General features: G+C 39.6%; 1 protein-coding gene across 3 annotated transcripts in view; it reads right to left on the reverse strand.

The window, feature by feature from the left end:
* The window catches only part of Tshr (thyroid stimulating hormone receptor), a 145151-nt gene extending 136822 nt beyond the window's left edge, over positions 1-8329 (reverse strand). For 2 of the 3 annotated variants that reach the window (XM_046440731.2, XM_046440732.2), the window contains exon 1: positions 7923-8326. In XM_046440731.2, coding sequence (XP_046296687.1) covers positions 7923-8092 — 170 coding nt within the window. In that variant the 5' untranslated portion in view covers positions 8093-8326. Of the gene's footprint in view, positions 1-7922 lie in introns of all 3 variants that reach the window. The other variant, XM_058577766.1, reaches the window with a different exon arrangement.
* Between the last annotated feature and the right edge of the window lie 4534 nt (positions 8330-12863).

Below are 12863 nucleotides of genomic sequence, written 5' to 3' on the forward strand. Positions count from 1 at the left end.
ATAAGTAAGAAAGCATAAAAATAAACAAATTGTGATGTATATTAGAAAGTGATGATATTCCTGATCTACAAATATGTTGTTTTTGTGGATTCTCCTTTAAACAGATAGTAATATCTTCCCTGTTTCCTCATTATAATGGGTCAAATAGAGTCCCACCCCCCACCCTGCCATATTCACATCTAGCTGGAACCGTAGAATGTGACTGCATTTGGAAATAGTGTTTTGTAGATGTAATTAATTAAGTTGAGGCCATACTGGATTGGGGTGGGCTCTAAAGCTAGTGATTGAAGTAATACAGCACAAGCCATGGAGCAGCAAATATTGCTGGCGGCCCTGGGAAGCTAGGAAGAGTCATGGAGGATTCTTCCCTTGAGCTTTCAGAGGAAGCTTGGCCCTACTGACACTTTGATTCCTGACTTTCAGCTTCCAGAACTACAACAGAGTCAAATTTCTACTGTTTAAGGGCACCTGGTTTGTGGTGCTGTGTTATGACAGCCTTAGGAAACTAATATATACTCAGCAATGAGTCAATTAAAATAGTTAACATGTGTTCAACTTGTGGCAGAATGAAAGTTATATTTTTTTTTAAATTTTTTATTGTGGGTTGTTCAAAACATTACAAATTTCTTGACATATCATATTCCACACTTTGATTCAAGTGGGTTATGAACTCCCACCTTCACCCCATACACAGATTGCAGAATCACATCAGTTACACATCCATTGATTTACAAATTGCCATACTAGTGTCTGTTGTGCTCCGCTGCCTTTCCCATCCTCCACCCTCCTGAAAGTTATAATTTTACCTTGCTCTGAAAACTATCATTTAACAGTAGTAATTCATTTGCATCTCCTAGCAATCTGATAAGGCAAGTAATATTATTATTCTTATGTTATGAACGAAGATTCCAAGGCCCAGATAATTTAGATAATTTAGCATACCAAGGACAGAAAGCAAGGCATTCGACCCAAATGGTCTCACTCCAGAGAAGGTACTTTCTCCTCTCCTGTCCCTAAAAATAGTATTGGGGTATCTAAAAATGTGGGATTCTTGGCACTTGTAAGGTCTAATTTAGTAGATTCTCTAGAATTTTCTAAGTATTGGGAAACTTTTGTCAAACATTCAAGTACAAAACAAACTTTTTATTCATTTAAATTATTTGATTCAATAATATATTAAATAACTCATGAAAGTATTATTAAATAATACCCCTTAAAGTAATGGTTGTAATTAATTAGACTTACAAATACAACAATATACAATGGTCCCTCTTTATCCACATTTTTACTTTCTATGGTTACAGGTACCTGGAATCAACTGTGGTTCAAAGACATTCCTATTTATCTTAATTCTTTTGAGACAGAGGCCATATCCACACACCTTTTATTACAGTACATTGTTACTATTGTTCCGTTTTATTATTATTTATTGTTGCTAATCTCTTAATTTACCTTATTCATAAATTAACTTTATATCAAGAATGTATGCATAGGAAAAACATATAACAGTGTACATAGACTGTCAGGCATCCCCTAGGAGTCTTGGTATACTACTATATTTGGAAAACTCAAGAAAAACCCAGGTTTTGCATTCATTACTTAAATTAAATATTAGTTTATAAAGACATTTACACACCCCCTCCCTGTGCTGTGTTATAAAGGGAATAGTAACCAATTTTATTGCTCATTGGTTCTTGAAACCCCTCTTTTCCACTCTATGCCCTTGCCCCTGCAATTCTTCATACTCAACTCCTACCATTTCTTCAGGCTTAAAGCCTTCCCTGAACTTTAGTTTACGTAAGTTAGTTCCCCACCCCTGCCAAGAACACTCAGCACACTTGCACAACCGTAATTACATGTTTATGTGGCTATCTGACTAATCGTTAGCTTCTACACTATACTAGAAGATCCTAGAGGAGAGTGTTGGTAGTGTCCTTCATCCAATCCAGCACTCAACACAGTGTCTTGGATACACCCAAAGCAGAATGAAGGAAGTGATAAGTGATGTTGAGGGCATATGGCCCCTCTTTGGTGGGAATTCCACATTGCATGCCTCTCCCAGACCTCCTCCCTCTAGCAGCTAGGACAAGGCAGGTACCTTTGCCCACCAATAAGATCCTCCATATAGGATAACACTCTCTGACTCAAATAGGCAGGGACAGGCTTGGTGTGGTAGTGTATACCTCCCAGAGAGGTGAAGACAGGGTATGGCATGTTCAAGGCCAGTCTCAGCAAATTAACAAGACCCTGTCTCAAAATACAATAAAAGAGCTGAGTGTGTAACTCAGTAGTAGAGAGCCTCTGGATTTAATCCCCAGTACTGAAAACAAGCAAAGAGAGTCAGGGACAGTTGAGAAAATATTGGTGGCAATATAGAGCCAACAGTTATAGGACTTCAGATGTTCAGTGGCTGTGGTTAAAAAACTGTCCTAACCAGATCATTAGCTGTGGCTCTAACTCCTTGCAGGCTATGGACCCTGGCCTATTTTGAAAGCCTGGTTCTAAAAGAATGGGAAAGAAGAGTTTCAGGAGCTATAAGAAATTCTGAAAAGGACCTGAAAGCTGAAGGAATTGATTTATTCACTTGGGATAAAGATGTCAACAGACAATAAAATCATATAACATGTAAATTATATCATTCTTTTAAATATTTCTTTCCTTCTTAACTGGGCAGAATGGGTTATCTGTTACTTACTATAGAAAAATCTTAACTGAAATATATGCTATATATACATTAAAATGTAATATGTAAACAATATATGCATATATATTTGGTACTGGCGATTAAACCCAGGGGTGCTTAACCACTGAGCCACATCCCTATCTCTTTTTACTATCTTATTTAAAAACAGTGTCTCCTTAAGTTGTTTTAGGGCCTTGTTAAGTTGCTGAGGCTGGATCTGAACTTGCAATCCTCTTGCCTCAGACTCCCAAGCTGCTGGGATTATAGGTGTGTACCACTGTGCCTGGGGTTACACATATTTTTTTTTAATTTTATTTTTATATAGAGTTATGCATCACTTAATGGTGGTGATATATCATAGAATATGCTTATAAAAACCTGGATGGTGGTTTGTATAGCCCATTCCACAGCTAGGCTATACTACATATACATTATTGCATACGTGGTTTGTCATTAACTGATGCCATTACATGGTGCAAGATCGATTCTATCTTTCTTTCTTTCTATTTTATTGGGCTGTGTTGTCTGGGCATAGAAAACCTCTTTTTTAGGTTAGAAACCAATTGTTATTCATGTTGTGACCACTGACTGTTACTAAAACCATTTTGAAATATGGGGAACAGGGATGATTTGAAGATATACGAGATTAGCTTACATAGAGTGAAATAATATTGAATCACACAGTGAAAAAGTGATTCCTTTTCCTATTGTCTTTCAGTCCTTCTGATACTATCAAGGACACAGAGCAGGGTTGGATCTGTTTAATGCTTCTCAACACTTCGTACTCTTTCTCTTTGCAAAGAGAAGGGAGCCTTGTATTCACAGCATTCACAGACAATAACCTATGCCTAGAATTTCATTACATTTTTGTTTTTGTTATACTCAGTTTTCTGTTTACCTCTCACTTAAATAAGTCATGATAATTTTGCATTTATAGCAGCAATGTATGCTTTCCTAAATAAATTTCTTTCAGTTAAAAAAGTGGTCTACTTAAAATATACTGAGGAAATAGTAGCACAGATGGTACACAGGGCAAAAATCCCAAAGATGATGAATGATTATCTAGTTTAGAAAACACTGGGATAGTGTGCAGATGCAGCATGCAAACGACTAAAAATAACCTGAAAATCACAATACAGACAGCCACTCCTTCAGAAACATTTCTGAAGAGAAGCACGTGTGTGGTAGAAAAACCATTTACTGCATTGAATCCTAAGACCCTAAACAGTGGTGGGGATTGGAGGAAGGAGTGATGGCAATTACTGCCACGATGAAACTGCAAGTGGGTAGGTTAAAGGGACAAGGCAAGGCAAGTTGGCACTTTCTGGAGGGACAATCCACACAAATCTAGAATGACTATCAATGTCTCATTCAGAGAAGGATGGTCCTCTTATACATAGAGGTAAAAAAAAAAAAAAGTCAACTTTCTGAATACGAGAGATTGATGGATCAGTCTTGCCAAGCTTCATTTTCAGGTCATTATAATCTATAATTATATTCTATTATATTCATTATAATCTATAATTATATTCCAAAATTTTCAGTACTGGGACTCAAATTCGGAGCCTCTATTACTGACCTACATTATACCCCAGCCCCCAAATTTAAATTTATAATTTTATTCATTTGCTTCATTTAAATTACCTTAAATCACTAATTCCCAATTGAGAGTCAATTTTTTTCAGACTTTCTGCATATCAGAGATTGTTGAATGTTCCACTGGGGAGTGGGAGAACTAGCTCTCCCTCTCCTCACCCCCTCACCCCCTGGCACCCCGGCCCTGTTAAAGTCACTGTCGCATGACCACTGGAGGACACAGGTGAGGAAAAGACTCAGAACTACCTCTTCAGTAAGAGACACAAACAGTGTAACTGTCTCCCAGACATCATGGGCCATGGGTATGGGTAGCACAGAAAGTTGAGGCCTGTGTAGTACCTTTCAACACCATGAAATATGGGTGGAAGTTTAAGGCTTAGGAAAAATTATTCTCAGCACCATGGTAATTTGTAAAATGGCTAAGCAGTGATTCTGTAGCATCTGGATAAAGGATACAGAAATAAGGCAAGTAACTGCAAGAGCACAAGTCCTTCCATTTAAATCAGTGCAGGATCTTCAAAAACTTCAAAAAGAGGTACATCTGAACAATAACATAGCTCTGGTCAGAAAACATCCCTCAGCAACGGATCTTTTAATTTAAGTAGTTTCAGAAAAGGGATTGCTACCTTGAACAAGTTATTTATTAATGGCAAAGATATGGTTTGGTGCCTCAGGGAATGCCTTCCATAACTTAAAAGGTGAGTTTTCTTTCCCTCCCTTCCTTCCTCCCTCTCTTCAACCCTCTCTCTCATTTCCTCTCCCTTCTTTCCTTTCCCCCAACCTCCTAATTTCTGAGTTCTTGCATACTTCTCTGGCCAACGTCCCTCAAGGTTATATGTGTTTTATTGGACATCACTGGTTTTCAAACTTTTATCTCTAAAACCTCATGACCATCCTGGGGGAAAGCTGGCAGGGCAAGACCCACGTACATCTGATGGCAGCCTTTGAAGTTCAACATGATATTTCAAATCCTGTCTCCACCGTTTACAAGCTGAGTGACACTGTGTGTGTGTGTGTGTGTGTGTGTGTGTGTGCCTCAATGACCCCATTTTATAAACGAGGATAATAAAATCACCAACTTACTTGGATTTTGTGAGGACTCAATGGGTAAATTGATGCAAAGTGCTGAGAACAGGGCCCCACATAAATAAGCACAGCACAATCATTAGCTTTACCTATTCGACTTCTCCCATAGTCTTTCCTTTGACGGAAGAGTTCTACTGCCCCCAAAAGATTAAAAAAATCACTTTGCTGCTGTCACAGATGGTTGTAGTTGTTGTTTAAATGAGAACACCATAGCATCTAACCCACATTTTTCATCAGTTTTCTCTTCCCCGTCTCAGAAAGTTTTCATTGTTCAGAACACAGTACCTTGTCCCCGTTATTCTCAAGGTCACATGCTCCTTGCTGTCTTTATCCAATCACGCTTTGTGATTCAGTGGTTTCCCTCAGAGTATACTCAATAGCATCATGACATCAGAAAGCACCTAATTGAACCTTTTATTTTACTCTGAACAAAAGTTGAGATCTTCCAAATAAAGGATCTCACCCTGTTTCTTGAGGAAAGAATGAAGAGAGGAGGGTTTCTCGACTCCTATCCCACGGCTTGTTCTCTGACAGTCCTTCTCTCAACACGTGGTGCAGTTTCACTCAAGATGATTCTGAGTTCCTTTGCATTCTCAGAGCCACATCTCTCTCCAAGGACTCTTGAAATTCTGCCACTGATAACTTTGTGCTCTGGTCTTCCCACCACCCAGTGGACAACCTGTGGCCACCATATTCATTTATTCACTCATTCATGTGAGCTTTATTTGAGCTTCTAAACAGTTTCAGTTCCTCTGCTGGGTTTGAGGAATTCAGAATGACAGGGTCACTGTGTTAGAGGACTTCATTTCTACACTGGTAGGTATGCGAATAAAGATGAGTCACAGGAGCCAAGCACAGTGGCACACACCTGTAATCCCAGCAACTCTGGAGGCTGAGGCAGGATGATTGCAAGTTCAAAGCCAGCCTCAGCAACTCTTAGTGAGGCCCTAAGCAACTTAGTGAGATCCTGTCTCAAAATAAAAAATAAAAAAAGCTGGGGTTGTGGCTCAGTGATCAAGTGCCCCTGGGTTTAGTCCCCAAAAGATAAAGTCATAGGAAAACACACAGTATATAAGGGCTAGGGTCATATTCATGCACAGAACATTGAGAAGGAGGGTTGTTCACCCAGCCTAGGCATCATGGTCAGGAGAAGCTTCTTAAAGGAACTGACTCCAAAACTAGATAGACACAAGCCAGACAAAGAAAGGGGGAAGGCACTTCAGGTGGGGGATAGAATGTGGGAGGGGGAGCAAGGGCACTGGTGTAAGCAGAGAACTTTGGGGGGGATATGTTAGAAGTTGTGCTCAGTAGGAGTGGGAAATCCGATAAATTAGAAGAAGAGAGGTTTGACATACTGGGCCAGATCTTACAGTGTGAACAGAATAATTTTATTCTAGAAGCTGTACAGAACCAATGTAGAAGTTTCATCAAGAAGATGAGAATTTATTCTGTAATGGCATCATGGAGAATGAAGAAGTGCTTAGAGGTTATTGCACTAATTAATCCAAGTGATATAAGAAAGTAGGATCTCTTCAAGCACAGAAATATGTACCTAGGCTACGACATTCACGATCAACTGTTGAGTGTTCCTATGAGCTGAATTCTTGAGAACTGTACAACTGTTTTCCAGCCATCTACTTTTTTTTTTTTTTAAGTAGTCTGTATTTCTTACTTTAACTAGGTAACCTTTCAGGTTGTTTGATCATTCTTTCTTTCTGTTCTTTTTTTTTTTTTTTATCAATTAAAAAGCCCTTTTACCTCAGTGTTGACTTCAGTTATCCTTTCAATAATCATTAATTTAAATTTCTGTTAAGAAACATTGTGTGTGTACCTGAGTGTGTGTGCATGTGTGTGTATGAGTGATTTTAGTTGCCACCAAATTTCTAACTTAATCTTCAGATTAAAAAAAAAAACATGGTTCATGAAATTTCATTGCTTTACACTTCTACCATGTCTATCAAAAAGAGGAGTTCTAGATGTACTCCTTGGTGGGCAGTTCACCATTAAGGAATTATATATATTGGGTGAAGGGTACATTTTTTAAATGGGTTCCTGATTAATTTTTTGACAACTATTTTGATAAATCAGCAGAACTAAGACAATTTCTTATCTAGAAAAACTAAAAAGAGAATTTTTTTTTGCAATTTTTGTAACCCAAGATAAAATTTACAAAGTTTGTTCTTGAATTGCTTTTAATCTTAGTAATATTGGAAGTGAAACCAAGATTCAGTCAGGGATAGGAGTAGGTGAAGTGCATAAAGGTAGCATTTTAGAAAGAACGCCTCAATGAGTCATTTCGTACCAGAGTTTTGTTACCTTTTCTTTTGTTAAAACACGAGGGTGTCAGGAATGATAACTTTCCAAGTGTGATTTGATGACATTTTTACTTAGGGACAGATACATGCGAGCGCGCGCACACACACACACACACACACACACACACAATATACCAATCTACTTTGGCCAGTTTTCAAGCTGTTTCGTGCACTTCCAAGTGTCCACCTTTCCAGGTGTCTTTGGCCTCTGCATCCTACCCTTTCCTCTCCCGTGTACTCACAGAGTCTGCGTACTGGGCGGTAGGCTGGGGATGCGGTGAATATCCTTGCAGGTGACTTTGAAGTCGTCCTCCTGGTGGCACTCGCAGGGTGGAGATGGACACCCCCTGCCCCCCAGACTCCTGGGCAGGGAGAGCAGCAATACCAGCTGCAGCAGGGACTCCAGCCTCATTTTTCCACCGGTCCCCAAGGCTATGTCTTCATCCTGAGCTGTCGTCTTATTCTCAGTCCTTTGCGCCTCCGATTCCCCTAGGCAGAGGGAGATCAGGGAGCCGGAGGGGTGGGAGGAGGGAGGACTCCAAGAGGCTGTGACCTCACCACCGCAGGGGAGGCTGGAGAGGGAGGAGAGGCTCTCAAGTGCTCAGCTTCCCTAGGCAACTCTCTACCCAAACAAGCCTACTTGTTTCACTTTTTTTTTTTTTTTTTTGGCTTGAGCCACGCAGCCCGCTCCGTCTGTTCCCAGGCACCGGTGCGGGCTGTTCCTTCTGTTTTCTAACCCACCCCAACGCGTTCCTTCTTATTATTTCTCTCCAAAGCCTCCTTTAGAAACCATTCTCCCTACTTTTTCTGTAAAATGCAAAACACCACCTTTCTCCGTGCCCAGGACCCACCCGCACGCACTTTAGCCCGGGAAAGCCAGCTTGGATTGGACGGTGCTGCTGAACTTCAACTTCGCTGCTGAAAGTCTGGGGCTGGCACACCGCCCAGGCCAGCCCCGGGTGCAGCCCAAGCGGGCGCGCGACCGCCCTGGCGGACCTTTGATCTTCGAGGCCGCCCGACTCCAGCGCCCACCCCGATCGCTCCGCGCCAGTGGCCCTCTCCCACAGGAGTCGCCGCCAGCATCCTCCAGGAGGCGACCATCTCTTCCCCGCAACCTCGCTACTCCTCCAGGCGAGTCAGGAACCGGGCTCTGGGGCCATCTGCTGGGGAGAACCGGGAAAGACAGAAACCCTTCCTGGTACCCCAAATGGATCGCACTCCAGCCTCGGGATACATATTTGAGGCTGGCTGGAAATCTGGAAATTCTTGTCTTCCTAGAAATGTTATTAATTCATACCCCACCCCCCGCCAAGGGGGCAAAAGGAATACGTATGTGGTACACCATTATCTATCTACTCATCGTTCTTCACACATTAGCCAAAAAAGACTTATTAGGAATATTAACCAGATTGTGCCAATTTCCTTCTTAAAAGTCTTCAATTGCTTAGCTAATTTCTGTTGGTGCAAAAGGAATATCAACTCCTTACATACTGCATGATTCCTTTTATAAGAAATTGCTTTTACTTCTGTTGTATAGATCATTTACGTCTGATATCATTACTAATATTAGGCTTGAAGTACATAATCTTGCTGTTCATTTTATATTTTCCTACTTTAATTTCATTCCCCCCCCTTTTTTTTTACAAAAAGCATCGTTTTGGATTAATCCAGAAATTTTTATGATTCCATTGTGTCTTCTTAGCTGACTTAGCCATTACTTTGCTATTGCTTTAGGGGTTTTGTATGCATATTTGAGTATTCCTAGTCTGTGCTGTTATCATACCATTTTTGCATCATTTTAAAAGTCTTTACGACCCAACTGGGGCCAAACATCTATACTCCCAGTGGCTTTGGAAGCTGAGATGGAAAGATCCTGTGTTCAAAGCCAGCCTCTTCAACAGCAAGGCACTAAGCAACTCAGGAACACCCTGTCTCTTGAAAATAAATAAATAAATAAATAAATAAATAAATAAATAAATAAATAAATGGTGGAGGGGGTGACTGGGGATGTGGCTCAGTGGTTGAATGCCCCTGAGTTCAAGCCCTGGTACCCTCTTCCCCCAAGAAAAAAGGATGTTAGAAAGTATGCTTCCATTTATTCTTTCCTCCCTGAACTTTTAAGTCTTATTTTACTTTATGTATACATAGGCTATAAACCCCACAATACAATGTTGCTATCTTTGTTAAGATCAATGATCTTTTAAAGAGATTCAAATAATAACAGAGTTACTCTTTCTGATCTTCTCATTCCCCAGAGGTAATCCATATTTTCCGTTGTGTCTTTCCTTTGGCTTGACAGACTTTCATTAACATTTCCTGTAGGGCATATCTGCTGGTTATGAATTATTTCAGCTTTTGTGTATCTGCAAAAGTGTTGATTTGCCTTCTTTTTAAAAGGATATCATTGCTAGGTATAGAATTATAGGTTGACAAATTTTTCCTTTCAATACTTTAAAAATATGGTTCTATTTTCTTGTTGCTTGCATTGCTTCCAAGGGGGGAAAAATCTTCTATTATAGCTCCCATTGTTCCTTTATAAAATGCTTTAATCTGGACTGCTCTTAAGACTTTATCACGAGTTAAAATCAATTTGCATTTTTTTTTGCTTCTTTGCATGTCTGATAATCTATGTTTGGAAGATAGACACTGTAAATGTTATCCCTTTTTGCACCCCATTATTTCTTTTGCGGTCATTTAAATATTCTTGAGCTTTGTTATAAGACATGGTTAAATTCCTTTTGAGCAGTTTGATATTTTTGATCTTGTTTTTAAGGTTTCTTAAGTAGGAACAGAGTAGCATTCAATCTAATTCTTCTGAAGAAGAATTCTTCCATTTCTGAAGGAAGACCTTTCCAGATACTCTATCCAATGCTTCACGAATCATGAATTTCAATCTGGCTGATGGGTATTGTCACTTTTCTTGGTTCTGGATGACAGGCACTTTCCCCTCTGATCTCCTCAGACACTTATTTCTCCAGCTTCTGTTTTTTTTTCACATCTATAATGATTAATATTCTGTTGTATATTCCATGGGAGATCTTGTGGGGTTCTCTGGAGTTTTCCATCTTGGTGGCTCTCTCCCTTCTGTAGTGCTGTATTCATTTTTTTCAACCCTTCATCTTCATCTCCTTAATTTAGAGCATCGCTGGGCTCTGCCTGGGCTCCTTCTCCTTGCACCCTGGCTTGGATACTTTCTCAAGCCAGTAAATTATAACAGTCATAAGTTTTCCTCATTTGTTTCCTCTCTCAATGGGATCACTATCCTTTTTCTGTATCCACTTGAAAACCATTATTTCATATATTTTGCCTTTTTTTAGTAAAAGCAGATTTTTTATTATGACGTCTATCCATACTTGGCACTGCTATGAATGGCTTACATTTGTTTTTTTGTTTGTTTGTTAATCTGATGGGAATGTAAATCTGGTCTCTGTTTTTCCATCTTTGCTAGAAATAGAAGTGATGTGCTAAAATCTGTACCATTTTAAACCAAGATTTAGACAGCATAAATTGGCTTAGAAGATAATAATGTAAGTAAAATATCCTATGATGAACAGTTTCAATTCAGTAAATTGGAACAAGCTTTCAGGATAACATGTTCTTATAGCCTGTTCAACAAATGGCTATGATAACCATAAAGGCAATTTTCTTACCTGAACATAACTTTTAAACCAGAGCAAATAAACATGAGTTGAGATGATGAATCAACTTAAATGAAGAGCAAAGTGTTTGCACTCAGATACATTAAACACACAAAATATCCTTCTAAATGTAACAAATAAATGAGAAGGGCTATGGAATGCTAGGTTTTCCATTTTTGTAGGAAAGCCATTAACATGGTCCATATATTGGAAAGTGTTGTGCATTTGAATGACAATGTTATAAAACTGATGCTCATGAATGTGATAACTGCTTGTAAATAGTAAGTGTATGACTGAAAAGAATATTATGGGATCAACCATGGTTCTACAGAATGAATAGCTAAAGATGACAACTGAATAGTGGTCAATACCATAGATGCAACATCTTATGTTTTATTTTGACTCTTAGTTTTCAGTTAGCTTTAAAACTTATAAGAGTCAACAACTACTTATGATCCTTTTCTGCTGGTGTTAAGAGAGTAAGATTTCACCACTGCTTCATTCATTCCCACCAAATCAAAATTTTGGGTATTTCCTTTTTAGTTTACCTACAGTGTTTTATGTGGCGTCTTCTTTATTATATTGTCCTGTGATAGTACAAGGGGGCTTTGCCATCTGTGGTGGCAGGATGAAACCAAGCAAAGTCTAATGTTACGGGTGATCATCACTTAGGCTGGGACGTCCAGGAAACATGGAGGTTGCTTTTGAAGACACATCATCCCCTGATGCTATTGGGTGGGATAGCAAGGTACAAGCTATGAATATTGCTTGCTTGGACATGGACTTCTCTAGACATAGGCTATTCCCCTATACTTTTGTGTTTATGTCCAAAACTCCCAGCTCCCCCTGCCATTTCAGGACCTTCTTGTTCTCTGTGTCATATCACATTTCTAATCATAGAACTTTGGTTTTGGAGGATTGAGTTTGTTCATGATACTTTCTTTGATGGCGTATGCCTTGACTCTTTAGTGAGAGCAGAGCTGGCTTCATGGGTTTGTGACTTGAGCAATCTCACAGGACCCTGTAAATATTTGAGGAAAAATAAATACTTGAAGAAAAACTTGATATTTATTTTCCTGTCACATGGAAATAATCTGTCTGCCGTTGCCATTTCACAGTGGTATGAGTTTGCAAGGTATTGGCCAATCACAACTTCTGACTCTACTGCCTCTATCAACCACCGAAACAGTTTTTCTTTTCTTTTCTTTCCTTCCTTCCTTCCTTCCTTCCTTCCTTCCTTCCTTCCTTTCTTATGAGGGACTGAACCCAGGGGCACTTAAACACTGAGCCACACCCCTAGCCTGTGTGTGTGTGTGTGTGTGTGTGTGTTTTAAGACACAGGGTTTTGCTGAGTTGCTTTGGGCCTTGCTAAATTGCTGAGGCTGGCTTTGACCTTTCTATCCTCCTGCCTCAGCCTCCCGAGCCAATGGGATTACAGGCATGCACCACTGTGCCTTGTAGCAGTTTCTTACATGACATCTGTGTTCCCTTCTCCATATTTACCCATTCAAAACGAGTTGAGTTATAATGCTTTCAGACTAGCTC

This window comes from Marmota monax, unplaced genomic scaffold (genome assembly GCF_021218885.2).
Source record: "Marmota monax isolate L192 unplaced genomic scaffold, Marmota_monax_Labrador192_F-V1.1 WCK01_AAM20220418_F8-fsc00017, whole genome shotgun sequence".
Lineage (NCBI taxonomy): Eukaryota > Metazoa > Chordata > Mammalia > Rodentia > Sciuridae > Marmota > Marmota monax.